Source organism: Budorcas taxicolor, chromosome 1 (genome assembly GCF_023091745.1).
Source record: "Budorcas taxicolor isolate Tak-1 chromosome 1, Takin1.1, whole genome shotgun sequence".
Classification (NCBI taxonomy): Eukaryota; Metazoa; Chordata; class Mammalia; order Artiodactyla; family Bovidae; genus Budorcas; species Budorcas taxicolor.
The window spans coordinates 175,886,364-175,902,207 of record NC_068910.1 but is presented as its reverse complement, the minus strand read 5'-3'; the positions used below and the strand labels follow the sequence as shown (position 1 = coordinate 175,902,207).

Below are 15,844 nucleotides of genomic sequence, written 5' to 3'. Positions count from 1 at the left end.
AATTTTTAAAGCAAAAAACTACCAGTTATAAGATGAATTAAGTTCTAGGAATCTAATGTAAAGCGTGATGACTACAGTTAACAACACTGTGTTGTATATTTGAAAGTTGCTAAGAGAGTAGAACCTCAATGTTCTTACCTCACACAAAAAATGGTAATTCTGTGAGGTGGTAGATGTGTTAACTGAATAAGTGGTAATCATTTCACAGTATATAGGTGTATCAAATTATTACATTGTACACCTTAAACTTACAGTGTTACATGTCATTATATCTCAATAAAGCTAGAAAAAAAATAAAGCAAAAGATTCCATTAATCGTGTCTAATAAAGCTATTTGTATATTGTTTTATTTCGTATTTACTTAGGGGTCTTCAGAAAGAAGAAATTGTTTTACTTACCCATGGAGATAGTGTAGACAAAGTAGCTGATGGATTCAAGGTTGTGGCACGTTCTGGGAACATTGTAGCAGGTAAAACTTCTGAAACTTTTGCAGATTTTCTTTTTAAAAGTTTTGACGACCCTGTATGCAAGACAGGAAAAAAGACACAGCTGTGTATAACGGACTTTTGGACTCAGAGGGAGAGGGAGAGGGTGGGATGATTTGGGAGAATGGCATTCTATCATGTATACTATCATGTAAGAATTGAATCGCCAGTCTATGTCTGACGCAGGATACAGCATGCTTGGGGCTGGTGCATGGGGATGACCCAGAGGGATGTTATGGGGAGGGAGGTGGGAGGGGGGTTCATGTTTGGGAACACATGTAAGAATTAAAGATTTTTAAATTAAAAAAATAAAAAACTATAAAATAAAAAAAAAGTTTATCTGAAAAGTTTATAAACATATGTTTCTGTATGTGATACTGTTTTTGATGTTTAATTTTTTTAAAGATACTGCAGGTGTCATAAGGTCAATTGTTAATTCATGAAGGATATTTAATATTAGAAGGATTATCTAGAAGTTACTTACTAGTTTGCTCTGAAATACTTTAAAAATTGTTCATTCTACTATGCTTTTCAAACATAAATATATCTATTATAACTCGGGAAAATTTTGAGAATCATTTACCTCTCTAGCATGCTGTGTTCATAATTGCCCTTTTAAAAAATGTCTCTTTTAGGTATAGATAGGCATGTATCTTGGATGTCTGTAAAACATCAGACTAAGCATTCACAACATTGCTCTGAACCAGGGTAACCTGTGGTCAAATCCAGCCTACAGACTGTTTTTTGTATGTTCAGGAACTAAGAATGCTTTTTATATTATTTAAGGGTTATAATAAATGACAGGGACTGTATGCATACCTCTCACCAAGCTTAGTTTATAACATCCAGCCCTTTGTAGGAAGTTTGCCAGTTCATGCTCTAAACAATTTTTTGTTCTATTTTTCTTGAAGAGGAGTTGATTTTCTGGCAGTTCATCATTTTTTTTACTTGCTTACTTGAATAATTGTAAATAATCACCAGTAATGCTGGATATATGTAAAAGAGAAAAAGTGGAGTTATCATAAAGTTGTTCTTTGTTATGTTACACCTAAAATGTTGGGGAAAAAAAATTTGTCAAGGATAAATTGAATTGAGTATTCTACCTGCAGTTACTTAATGGATTATTGTATTGGCATAGGAATTATTAAGAATAGTTTGCTTTTTTGACAGGTTTCTATTTCTTATACAAGATCAACAGTGGTCGATGAGATTATATATTTTTATTCATTCAACAAATATTTAAGTACCCACATGTCCCAGGCACAGTTCTAGGTGCCAGTGAACAGAATGAACAATACCTCTGTTTAATGTTCTAGTTAGTGAGGCTGGGGCTGGGGGAGGGGTGGGACAGACAGTAACCAGACAGTACAGAAAAAGTCAGTGCTTGACAGTGTTTGAATGCATTGAAAAAATAAAAAGATGAGAGTGTTATGGAATGTGTGATTTGGACTGTTAATCTTTTAGATAGGATATTCAGAGATGGTGTTCCTATTAGATGATACTAGACATGGAGGAAGTAGGTGCTTGGCCCTTTTGGATATTTGGGGAAAGAGTACATAGCAGTACAGAATTCCTGGGATGGGCCCTTGTTTAAGGAACAGCAAGGAAACCACATGGGTAGAGCTGGGTAAGCATGGGGGCGTGTGGTAGAAGATAAGGTAGAGAGGCTGTTGGGAGCTAGAATCCCAGGACCTTTGAGGCCATTGTGAAAATGTTGGCTTTACTTATAGTGAGTGAAGATTTGAACAAAGGAGAGACATAATCTAATTTCAGGATTACCCTGGCTACAGAGGAGTAAAGAAAGAGACTGTTACATGTAGGAGCAGAGACCAGCTAGAAATCTGTTGTGGTAATCAGGAAAGGAGACTGTAAGGAGCAGAGTGGTAGAGGAATAAACGCTCAGGAGTGATTGGCTTCTCATATACATCTTGGACATATTTTGTTAGATTTATACCAAAATATTTCATTTGGGAGTGTTAATGTGAATTGTATTTATAATTTAAATTCCACTTGTTCATTGCCATATGTGGTGAAGCCATGAACTTTTGTGTACTAACCTTCTGTCTGGCAACTCTGTTGTACTACTCACTTATTAGTTCTAGGAATTTTTTGGTTGATTTTTTAAAATTTTATACATAGACACTCATGTCATCTGTGAACAAAGAGCATTTTATTTCCGTTTCCGCCCAATCTGTATGTCTTTTATTTCCTTTTCTTGTCCTATTGCATTAACTGGGACTTCTGTTATGATGTTGAAAAGCAGTGGATAGAGGGAACACCCTTGCTTTGTTCCTGATCTTAGTGGAAAAGTTTGAGTTTCTCATGGTTAAGTATGATGTTAGTTGTAGGTTTTCAGAAAATACTCTTTGTCAACTTGAAGTCCCCCTCTGATCCTAGTCTCCTGAGAGTTATTATCATGACTGAGTATTCAGATATATTTCATATACTTTTTCTGCATTTATTGATATGATCATATAATTTTTCTTCCTTAGCCTATTGATATGATGGATTATAGTAATTGACTCTTATTTCTGACAGAGGGATTTTGAAATATCTAATTGCAGTAGTGGATTCATGTATTTCTCCTTACAATTATATCTGTTTTTTCCTTACGTATTTTGATGCTTTCCTGTTAGGTGCTTATATATGAAGGATTATTATGTCTTCTTTAGGAATGGATTCCTTTATCATTATATGTATGCCCCTCTTTATCCCTGATAAATTCTCTTTTTTCTCTTTTTTTTTTCTTTTGAAATTATGAAAATATGATAACACATTTATAAGAGACTTGGAAAAATACAGAATGAAGTTATATATAGTTCTACCATACAAATATTTTTTAAGTAGATAAATTAAAATTTTTAGTTGCAGTATCAAAAGTCTCAAAAATTAAGCGTGAATATACAGAGAAGTAGAAGGATATAGTAGACCTGAAAAGCACCATGAACCAATTCAGCATAATTAAGATTTATACAATTTTCACACAACAGATATAAATTCTATTCCAAGTTCCCATACACTGTAAAGTAGGAGACACTGGAACATATCCAGGGAATAAAACAAGGTGCAAAAGTTTTGTGGTCTTAAGGTATTGAAATCATATAGAGTCTGTTCTCTTACCACTGTGGAATTGTGTCAGAAATCAGTATCAAAAGACATTTGAAAATAACTCACATGTTTTCAAGTGCAATATGACATTTACCAAGAGAGATCATTGGATCTAGCCAAGAAAAGCCTCAAAAAAGTTGAAGACTGAAAAAACACAGGATAATTGCAAAGAGGAAACCATTTATATGAGAAATTAATCCTGGTAACTTTTCTTGGCTGAAGTCTACTCTGACACTGATGCATCTACTCGTGTTATCTTTTTATTTATTTATTCGTGGCCGTGCTGGGGCTTCGTTGTGGTGAATGAGCTTCTCATTGCAGAGAACACGGGCTCTAGGACACTTGGGCTCAGGGGTTGCAGCTCACAGGTTCTGGAGTGTGGGTTCGTTAGTTGCGGCGCACAGGCTTATTTGCCCATTGGTATATGGAATCTTCCCAAATGAAGGATTGAACCGATGTCCTCTTCATTGGCAGGTGGATTCTTAACCACTGGACCACCAGGAAGGTTTCTCATGCTATCTTTTAATTAGTGTTATCGTGACATATCTTTCTCTGTCCATTTACTTTTGATCTGGGTTTTTATATTTAAAGTGGATTTCTTGTAGACAATATATATAATTTATGTTTTCTTTCTTGATCCACTGTGACAGTCTCTGTCTTTTAATTGGTACATTTAGACTATTGGAGTTTAAAGGGATTGTTGATAGTGTTGGATTAATATCCATCAGATCTGTTGTTTTCTATTTATTGTCCTTGTTCTTTGTTCATATTATTTTTGTCTTTTTCTACCTTTTGTGCTTTTAATTGATCATTTTATATGGTCTGATTTTCTCTTTCTTTGCATGTCAGTTATATCTCTTTTTTTACATTTTCTAAGAAAAAGTTGCCCATGATTTTACAATATACATTTGCAACTAACCCAAATTCACTTTCAAATAACACTGTACCATTTCACAGGTAGTGTACCTTATCATAGCAAAATAAACATGATTTTTTTCCTTGCATCTCTTGTACATTGCTGTCTTCATTTCACTTAAAAGTAAGCATGAATAATATGTCTCTATATAAGCATACATAATTATATCATTGTTGCTATTATTTTGAATGAAGTTATCTATTAGCTCAATTAGGAAGAAGAAAATTTTTATTTTACTTCATTTATTCTTCCTCTGCTCTTTTTTATGTGGATCCAAGTTTCTGATCTTTATCATTTTCCTTCTCTCTAAAGAACTTCTTTTAACATTTCTTGCAGAGCAGCCTGTTGGCAACAGATGGTCTCAGGTTTTGTTTGAAACTTTTATATTTTTGCTGAACTTTTTGGAGGATAAGTTCTCAAGGCACAGAATTCTAGGTTGGTGGTTTTTTCCCCCCCAACATTTTTTAAAAAATTAACTTTTTTTAGCTTTATTGAGGTATAGTCAGCAAAATTGTAAAATATTTGAAGTGTACAATGTGATGATTTGATAAAGTGAAGTTGCTCAGTCATGTCTGCCTCTTTGCGACCCCATGGACTGTAGCGTACTAGGCTCTTCTGTCCATGGGATTTTCCAGGCAAGAGTACTGCAGTGGGTTGCCATTTCCTTCTCCAGGAGATCTTCCCAAACCCAGGGATTGAACCCGGGTCTCCCGCATTGTAGGCAGATGCTTTACCGTCTGAGCCACCAGGGAAGTCCCCTGATATACATTATGAAAAGATTTTTCCCCATTGAGTTAATTAACCCATCCATCAACTCACATACAGTTGATCCTTGAACAACACAGTTTTGAACTGTGTGGGTCACCTTATATGTGGATTTTTTCACTAAATATGTGCTTCAGTACTACATGATCTGGGTTGGTTGAAACCGTGGATGTGGAACTGCAGATCCAGAGGCCTGACTGTAAAGTTATGCACAGATTTTTGACTGCACTGAGGGTAGGTAACTAACTCTTGATTGTTCAAGGGTCAACTATATTTACCTTTTTGGGGGTAAGAACATTTAAATTCTGCTCTCTTAACACTGTATTGGATCACTGAAATTTGCTATCAGCTATAATTACCATATTTATTGTACATTAGGTCCTCAGACCTTATTCATCTTAAAATCAAGAATTTGTACCCTTTAACCATCTCTCCCTATTCCCCTTGTTCCCTCACCCCTAGGTCACGACGTTTGTACCTTCCATTTTTGATAGAGGTTGAATTGAATCTGTAGATTACTTTGGGTAGAACTGACTTTTTTAAAAATACCTTTTTTTTTTTTTTGATGTGGACCATTTTTAAAGTCCTTATTGAATTTGTTACAACATTACTTTTGGGTTTTTTTGGCCACAAGATGTATGTGGGATCTTATCTCCCTGACCAAGGATCAAAGCGGCACACACTTCCTGCACTGAAAGGTGAAGTCTTGACTGCTGGACTGCCAGCAAAGTCCCTAGAATTGACGTTTTAACAATATATTAGTGATTCATCTAATCCATGAACATGGAATATCTTTTTATTTGTGCCTTCTTCAGTTTCTTTCATCAAGGTCTTACAGTGTTAAGTGTACAGATCTTGCACCTTTTTTGGTTAAATTTATTCCTAAGTGTTTTATTCTTTTTGAATTTGTTGATGGGAGTGTTTTCTTAATTTCTTCGGCTGATAGTTTGTTGTTACACAGAGTGTAGATTTATGAATGTTGATTATGTATCCTGCAATCTTGCTGAAATAATTAGTTCTAATGCCATTTTAGTAGAGTCTCTAGGTTTTTCTAGATCCAGTGTTGTGTCATCTGCAAATAGAGACAGTTTACTTATTACTTTTAATTTGGATAATTTTATTTCTTTTTCTGGCCTGACTGGTCTGGCTTGGACTTCCAGTACTTTGTTGAATTCTTGACTTGTTCAAGTACTTTGTTGAATTCTTGACTTGTTCCTGATCTTAGAGGAAAAGCTTTTCATCACTGAGTAGGTTAACTGTGGGCTCATTGTATATGGCCTTTATTATATTGAGGTATGTTTCTTCTGTACCCAGTTTGTTGAGAGTTTTTATCATGTGTGATGTTGAATTTTATCTGTTGCTTTTTCTGTGTCTATTGAGATGACCATATTATTTTTATCCTTCATTTCGTTAATATGGTATATCACATTGATTGGCAGATGTTAGACTATCCCTGCATCCCTGGAATAAATCCCACTTATTATGGTGTATGATCTTTTTAATGTATTGTATTTGATTTGCTAATATATTGTTGAGGATTTTTGCAGCATGGTTTATCAGAGAAATTGGCCTATAATTTTCTTTTTTTGGTAGTCTTTTCTTATCTGGCTGTTGTATCAGAATATTGGTAGTCTCATGGAATGTGTTTGGAAGTGTTCCTTCTTCTATTTCTCATGAGTTGTTTATTAATTCTTCTTTAAATGTTTGGTAGAACTCACTGGTAAAGGCATCTGGTTTTGCAACCTTTGGGGAGGTATTTGATTATTGATTCAATCTCCTTACTTAAAATGAGTCCATTCAGATTTTCTGTTGCTTCATGATTTAGTCTTGGTAAGTTACATGTTTCTAGGAATTTACCCATTTCTTCTAAAGTTTTTCAGTTTGTTGGTGTATAATTGTTCATAGTATTTGTGTGGTATCTGTTGTAATGTCTCCTTTTTCATTTCTAATTTTGAGTTCTCTCTTTTTCTTGGGAAGTCTGGCTAGAGGTTTATCTATCTTTTCAGAAAACTATCTCTTATTTTCATCTTTTTAAAAATCATCATTTGTCTGTTTATTTCTGTTCTGATCTTCATTAACTTTGGGCTTAGTTCCTCTTCTTTTTCCTAGTTCTTTGAAGTTATTAGGTTGTTTAAGGCCTGACCTTTTTTTGGATGTGGGCATTTATCTCTGTGAACTTCCCCCTTAGAATTGCTTTTGGCATATACTGTAAGTTTTGGTTGTTTGGTTTTCATTTTTCTTTGTCTCAAGATTTTAAAATTGCTCTCTTGGTTCCTTTTTTGACCTGTTACTTTCTCAGGAGCATGTAGTTTAATTGTCACATATTTGTGAATTTTCCAGTTTTCTTCTTGTAATTTCTACTTCCATCATTGTGGTCAGAAAAGATACTTGATTATCATTTCAGTCTTCTTGAATTTAGTATGACTTGTTTTGTGGCCAAACGTGGTTTATTCTGGAGAATGTTCCAACTCTGCTTGAGAAGAATAAGTATTTCTTTCCACATTTTACTTATTTCAGTCTACTCTCACTTTCCTGGTTTCCAGTCAGTTGGTTGTATCAATAATTCTTATCTTTCCTCTATAAGTGAGGCTTCCCCCCTCACCCCCTGCCCCCGGCTTCTTTCAAACTGTTTTTTCTTTGATTGTCTGTAGTTTGTAAATCATATGCCTAGGTGTAATTTTTTTTCTTTTTGTATTTATGCTGCTCAGTGTTTTCTGAGCTTCCTGGGTTAGTTTGGTGTCTTATATTAATTTCAGGGGAAATTCTCATTCATTATGGTTTTAAATATCCTGTTCCTCTTTCTCGTTCTTCTAGAAGATCCATTGTTTATGTTATTTGTACTTGTGTCACAGTTCCTGGATGTTCTGTTTTTTGGGTTTTTTTCCCAGTGTTTTTTTCTTTTCGGTTTTCAGTGTGAGCCATTTTTATTGAGTTATCTCCTAGCTTAGAGAGTATTTCTCAAGCCATGTCCAGTCTGTTGATAAGCCCATCAAAGACATTTGTTATAGTGTTTTTGATCCCTTGAATCATTTTGGTCCCTGGGCGAATTTCCAACTCTCTGCTTACATTGCCCGGTTCTTCTTGCATACTCTACTTTATCCATGTGAGCCCTTAGCTTCTTCATAATACTTATTTTAAATTCCCAAACTGATAATTCCAATATTTCTGCAGTATCTGAGTCTCTTCTAACACTTGATCTATCTCTTCAAACCTATTTTTTCCCTTTTAGTGTCTCTTGTACTTTTTTCTTGCTAGCTTGACATGATGTACTGGGTACAAGGAATCGCTGTAGAAGGCAAGGTGTTGGGGAAAGGGAGAGTGTCCTGTGGCCTATGAGCAGGTCTCAGTCTTAGTGAACCTGTGGCTGTGGGCTGTAGATTTCATGAGTGTTTTCTGTGTTTCCCGCTGTTAGATGGGACAGGAGGACTAGAATGGGCTAGGGTTGGGTGTTTTCTTTTCTCCCAAGTCAATTTGGTTCTGATAAAACCCTGTCATATTAGACTGGTTAAATAGTTTCTCCTGAGAGTAGAAGCCTTATTAAGAAGAAAAGAATGGCTTGGTGTATTTCAAAATGTTTTCTTTTTCCCTCCCCTTTTGGAAGCACAAGGGGATTTTCCTCTAATATTCACTGTGAGAACTTAGTCAAGCTACTGGAGAGTGTGGGGATCCCAGATGACTGGGTCTTCCTGGACATTTTATCTCTCAGATTTGTCCATGCTGAGCCTCCAGTGATATCAATTATAGTTCAGGTTTCCCTACCTCAGCAATGGTGCTTATAGAGGTTTACAATCATGGAGTTCTCCAGTAAGTTGTGATTCTCTGTATTTACCTGTCAGTCTCTCTAAGGGTATTTAATCAGCTTTTTACTTGTTGTTAGAACATAGTGTGTCTTCTAGCTTCTTACATATGCTGGACTGGAAACCAGAAGTTAGACTGGGTTCTGGTCTGTTTTGAAGGCAGAAACAAAGGATTTGCTCTGGAGTGGGAAGGAGAGAATAGAGTCCAATTTTAACTTCCAAGTGTTTCAGCCTGAGCAACGAGATGATGGTTTCTGTTTACCTGATGTGAATGAATGAAGTAATTTGGGTTTGTATATTAAATTTAAGGTTTCTTATTAAACATTGAAATGAAGGTGTGAATAGGCAGTTTTATATATTTTTGAGTAGGACTGTAGAAGAGAAAACTGGACTGGAGGAATAAATGCAGGGGTATACCAACATATAGGTAACATTCAAGGTCATGAGAGTTTGGAATCATTCAGCATGTATAGATGAGAAATTTAAGGACTGAATATTGGTTGACTTTCATGTGTAGAGATGTATAAGATGAGGAACCAACAAAGAAGGTTCAGCATTAGACAGTGAAATAAGGAATGAACCAGGAGAGTGGTATCTGAGAAGCCAAGTAAAGAAAGTGTGAGCTTCCCTAGAAGAGGAGAATGAGTGTAAGTTTGGGAGTTTAGCAAGCCTGATTTATCTACTTAGTTAGCTGGGGATACTGGCAAGTTTCTTGATATCTCAGAGCCATAGATAGCGGGTAGTGTTACATGTACATGTTAAACATCTAGCCTATTGTCTGCTGCTTTGTAGATGATAATTTGTCAGAAGCCCAGTAGTCAAGTAAGTGGAGTTATATTCATGGTTAATAGTATGCAAGAAAGAAACACTTAGGATATTCTGATAGGTTTAATGTATGAGGATTTTCTAATATAGAAAATTGGTAGCTGCACATTGCATGTTGAAGGCATATGAGACTGAGATCTAAAACTGAGTTACCCTTGCATTAAATAGACAAAATGATTGCAGTAACCTGGGTGGAGAACTGAGGATACTGTGAAGTGATGTCACAGCCATGTAGTTCATTAATTGCTATATGAAGGAAGACCTTATAAAGCCAGATCATGGCAATGTAGTTTTTATTTGAATTTTTTTTTTCCCATAGCTAAAAATCCACTAATTTGAATCAGTTTCCACATTTATGGAGGAAGAAATTGTGAGGAATTACTGTGGGTGCTGAGTATTTTCAGTATGAAAAAAAAAATTATTTATGATTATTTTCTCTATAAAGGTATAGCAAATGAATCTAAAAAATTATATGGAGCCCAGTTCCACCCTGAAGTTGGCCTTACAGAAAATGGGAAAGTAATACTGAAGAATTTCCTCTACGATATAGCTGGGTGCAGTGGGACCTTCACTGTGCAGAACAGAGAAATTGAGTGCATTCGAGAGATCAAAGAGAGAGTGGGCACATCAAAAGTTTTGGTAAGCAGTTTACATCTGAAAGTCTAAAACTTTGTGCCAGTAATGTTAGACTCAAGGTTGACTTACTTAGCATAGCCCTTACATTTTGACTGGGTGATAGGTGTTTTTGAGTTGCCCTGTTTCAGAGTGCTTTTTCAGTTACCATACATATTTTTAATACAAACCAGGGATTGAACCCGAGCCCCTAGCAGTGAGAGCATGGAGTCCTAACCACTGGACCACCAGGGAATTCCCCAGTGTTTTTAGGTAGTGATTTAAGCTCTTACCATCTTTGTGCTTATTTTACTCAATTTGACTTTTCATTTCACCCTGTAGGTTTTACTCAGTGGTGGAGTAGACTCAACAGTTTGTACAGCTTTGTTAAATCGTGCTTTGAACCAAGATCAAGTCATTGCTGTGCACATTGATAATGGCTTTATGAGAAAACGAGAAAGTCAGTCTGTTGAAGAGGGCCTCAGAAAGCTTGGAATTCAAGTCAAAGGTATTGATGAACTCCCGAAAATTTAACTTACATATCAGGACTTGTTTAATCAGATCTAGCTTGTGATTAAATTAACCAAGTAAGAGTTTTCCCAGTAATCAAGTACAGTTTTCCCCATAAGCTTATGGTTGAAATGTTTTTTATTTTTACATTGTAATTACTTCTGGTTCAAGAGGGGCCACAGTATAAATTTTGAAAACTGATTACTCTTAATGTTATATATAGATGAATAAGTTAACCATTTTCCAGCCACCATTCTGTTCTTTCTATTCATCTTCTTAGGCCTTAACTGCTTTTACATTTATGGATATCATCTGCACTTTTATAAAAAAAGATGTAAGCCATAGTTATACTGAAATTAAATTAGTAGTTTAATGATATAAACTGTGTATTGACTTAATTGGAATTGATGCCAAAAAGTTGAGTGTAAAATGAAGACTTGTATAGTTAAACATGAAGTAAAAATGAGTCTATTTCTTTCTTCTTTGGAAATACCACTAAAATAACAATACAGGCATAAAACAAGTGTAATGCCAGAAGGATGAGGAATAGAGAAGAGGTGATAATAGCAGTCTAATGGTTTCAACAAAATGTTGGAAAGTGGAAAGCAGATGGTTTATACAGGTTTTCTCTGATAACCTAATGAAGCTTAAATTTTAGGACTACTCACCAGCCAGGCCTTTCCCAAAATCTGGGAAATGACCCTATCAGTATCTTCTCATAGTTACACATGAAGTTTGAAGTAAGGTATTTTAATAATTTATAGTTAATTTACTTTGTCTTTCTCCTCTTTCTCTCTTTTGGGTGGTTTTATAGTGGCTGCAGGCATTTGGGAATTATGCTAAGAAAACATCAAGTTGGGGATACATTTAGTTTGGATTTGGTGCTATATTTGTGATTTGCAGTAGTTTCTGTGTATAGTGGGTAGTTTGTCTTAGCCCTCGGAGTATTGAGTGATTTGTTATTCCTTTTCTTGAAAGGGCCCTCCGAATTGTTTAGTTTCAGCCCCACAGAAACTTGCATCCATCTTTGTTAACTGAGGTGGTAGGATGGAGGACTCAGAACCTTGGGGAAGGGTTCCGGGAAGGAAGCCCAGCAAAAGGCAGGGCTTTGGGGAAGCTCAGGAGTTGGGAACACTGGCTGCCTCACAGGGCCTGCTCACTGGGTCAGCCTAGAACATGTTAGATCAAAGTCTGAGAAGCAGTTACTTTTCCCTTTAAACAGGAACACAGCTGCTGCTGTCCTTCATTAGAAGACCATGGATTTATTCTCTAGACTCTAGGCTAAACAAGAGAGGCTTTGGACTTGGGCATGTCAATACCAGGCATAGTTGAAGGTGGAAGGAAGATTGTATGTTAAAAACAGTAACATTAAGGAAAAGCCTTATGTACTGAATGATATCTCTTCCCCTCCACTGGCCACTTCCTCTATGCAGGCTATCAGAATGCTAAGAAACAGGAAATTAGAGGTGTCTTCTGTGGGTAATTGACCAGCTTGAGAGAAAGACCTACAAATTCAGTAAAGTGAAGTAGCCAGCTGCTTTGGCATCTTGTAGAGAAGCCTTTTTTTATTTTTTTTTTAAACTTTACTCTTTAAAAGGACAGCCAAGGATCACTAAGAGTGTTTTTAGACATTAGTTTTTCACGGGACTGGTCACTGCAGTTCCAAGGACTTTGATCCCTGTATATGTACCGCTGCTTTGACTCCCTTTGAGGGATTTTTCTTGTGGCTCTGGTGAAGCACTGAATAGAGGGAAAGCAATTAGCATAATTTGTGATAATATGGTCCTAGATAGTAAAATGTCGCAGAATTCTCAAAGGAACAAAACTCAGTGAGTGCCCGTATATCAGATCATTCGTAGTTCTGGAATATGTAGGCAGTTTAAGGGGAGAATCAGAGGATCCATGTAGGTTGTGTTTTTTTTTTTGTAGTTGATCTACTACTTAGTATTTTCAAAAATCTGTTAGTTTAAAATATGCTTCTCTCCTCTTCCCCAGTGATAAATGCTGCTCATTCTTTCTACAATGGAACAACAACTCTACCAATATCAGATGAAGACAGAACTCCACGAAAGAGAATTAGCAAAACGTTAAATATGACTACAAGTCCTGAGGAGAAAAGAAAAATCATTGGGGATACTTTTGTTAAGGTACTTTTTAAAACAGTCTCAGTGTGTGCTATTTTAAATGTGAATTTTAGTATTTTTTCCTTGTCATTATACCAAATAGTCAAATTTTGTGACTAATTTTGATTCTTTTTTTGGCTAAGAGTTTTACTGTGTTTTGCTATTACACTGAGTAATAGGAACTATTTTATGTTTTAAAAAATATGCATTTACATTGTCAGGCTGTTGTTTTAATTGCTTAAGAATAGATCTCTTTCCCAGCATCAGAGTCTTTTCCAGTGAGTCAGCTCTTCACATCAGGTGGCCAAAGTATTGGAGTTTCAGCTTCAACATCAGTCCTTCCAATGAGTATTCACGGCGGATTTCCTCTAGGATGGACTGGTTAGATCTCCTTGCAGTCCAAGGGACTCTTTAAGAGTCTTCTCCAACACCACAGTTCAAAAGCATCAGTTCTTCAGCACTCAGCTTTCTTTATAGTCTAACTCCCACATCCATAGATGACCACTGGAAACACCATAGCTTTGACTAGACGGACCTTTGTTGACAAAGTAATGTCTCTGCTTTTTAATATGCTATCTAGGTTGGTCATAACTTTCCTTCCAAGGAGTAAGTATCTTTTAATTTCATGACTGCAATCACCATCTATAGTGATTTTGGAGCCCAGAAATAAAAAGTCAGCCACTGTTTCCCCATCTGTTTGTCATGAAGTGATGGGACCGGATGCCATGATCTTAGTTTTCTAAATATTGAGCTTTTGGCTTACTTTTTCACTCTCCTCTTTCACTTTCATCAAGAGGCTCTTTAGTTCTTCTTCACTTTCTGCCATAAGGGTGGTGTCATATGCATATCTGAGGTTATCGATATTTCTCCCATTCCAGCTTGTGCTTCCTCCAGCCCATGTACTCTGCATATAAGTTAAATAAGCAGGGTGACAATATACAGCCTTGACGTACTCCTTTTCCTATTTGGAACCAGTCTATTGTTACATGTCCAGTTCTAACTGTTGCTTCTTGACCTGCATACAGATTTCTCAAGAGGCAGGTCAGGTGGTCTGATATTCCCATCTCTTTCAGAATTTGTCCTTAAAGGAGTTTAATTTGAGGGTTGGTGGATTTCATCTCCTGATTAGTACTGCAAAAGGAAGCTGAAAGTATAAAATTTTGCTGTCTTGAAAAAAAATTTGTTTCTTAAAAGGTGGTTTTACTCCTGTTGATTATAGATTGCCAATGAAGTAATTGGAGAAATGAACTTGAAACCAGAGGAGGTTTTCCTTGCCCAAGGTACTTTACGGCCTGATCTAATTGAAAGTGCATCTCTTGTTGCAAGTGGCAAAGCTGAGCTCATCAAAACCCATCACAATGACACAGAACTTATCAGAAAGTTGAGAGAGGAGGTAAAAGCTTTTGAAATCTTTACCATAAAGCCTCTTTCCCTCCTTCACCATTTTTAAGTGTACAGTTTAATAGTTTTCAGTATATTTGTATTGTTGTGAAACAGATCTGCATAACTTTTTCATTTTGCAAAACTGAAAGTCTGTACCTGTTGAACAACAGCTACGCTTTTCTCCCTCTCTCTAACCCCTGATAATCTACCATTCTACTCTTCGTTGCAATGAATTTGACTGCTTTAAATACCTCTTAGAAGGGGAATCATAGTTTTTGTTTTTTTGTGTGACTGGCTTATTTCACTTAGTGTAAGTCCTCAAGGTTCATCCATGTTGTAGCATGTGATAGGGTTTCCTTCCTTTTTAAGCTGAATGATGCCCTATTGTATGTATGTACACATATCACCAATGGGCATTTGGATTACTTCCACTTTTTGGTTGCTGTGAACTTTGCTGTGCTGCTGTAAACATGGGTTTGCAAATGTCTCTTTGAGCCCCTGCTTCATTTCTTTTGGATATGTACTAAGAAGTGGGATATCTGAGTCTTAATGATAGTTTTATTTTTAGTTTTTTTGAGGAACTTCCGTAATGTCTCATCAGCAGCTATACTATATTAAAATCCTACCAGTAGTGCAAAAAGCTTCCTATTTCTTTGTACCTTGCCCAACACTTGTTATTTTCCATTCTTTTTTTTAAAGTAGCCATCCTAATGGATGTGAATTACCTGTCCCTTTTTATTATTTTAGGCATCCTAGTAGATGTGAAGTGGTAGGTATCTCATTGTGGTTTTGATTTGCATTTCCCTAATTGGCTGACGATGTCAGTCACCTTTTATGTGCTTATTGGCTATTTGTATATCTTTGGAGAAAAATCTATTCAGATCTTTTGCCCATTTTTAAATTGGCTTATTTATCTTTTTATTGTTGAATTGCATGTGTTCTTTATGTAGTCTGTAGCCTGGTTACTGGTTATTAGATACATGATTTGCCTTCTGTGGGTTGTCTTTTCACTTTCTTGATGGTATCATTTGGAGAGTTTTAATTTTTAAACACCAGTATATTTTCTGATTGACTTATATTACAATGAGAACTAGATCAGAGATATGTGGGTAGGTTTTCTCTGCTTTTTGTGTGTTTAAAAGGTTTGTGTTTAAAATGTATCTCAAAGAGATATATAAAAATCACTAAAATATCTAATTCCTTAAAAAGACAGAGGAAGAAATACTTTAAAAGATGAAGTTTTAAAAATGATTTTTAAAGGTAAAAGACAACAGGAAAAGTGAGTAATTTGTTGTTCTTTGTTTTTCGCGTCATTTTGGT

The 15,844-nt window shown here is 35.9% G+C and overlaps 1 protein-coding gene across 1 annotated transcript in view; it reads left to right on the top strand.

Annotated features, from left to right (window-relative positions):
• Positions 1-15,844, top strand: part of GMPS (guanine monophosphate synthase) — a 76,304-nt gene that overhangs the window by 42,384 nt on the left and 18,076 nt on the right. The window contains exons 5-9 of the mRNA XM_052636454.1: positions 366-469; positions 10,342-10,535; positions 10,851-11,016; positions 13,014-13,165; positions 14,361-14,534. Of these exons, the coding sequence (XP_052492414.1) occupies positions 366-469; positions 10,342-10,535; positions 10,851-11,016; positions 13,014-13,165; positions 14,361-14,534 (790 nt within the window). The remainder of the gene's footprint in view (positions 1-365; positions 470-10,341; positions 10,536-10,850; positions 11,017-13,013; positions 13,166-14,360; positions 14,535-15,844) is intronic.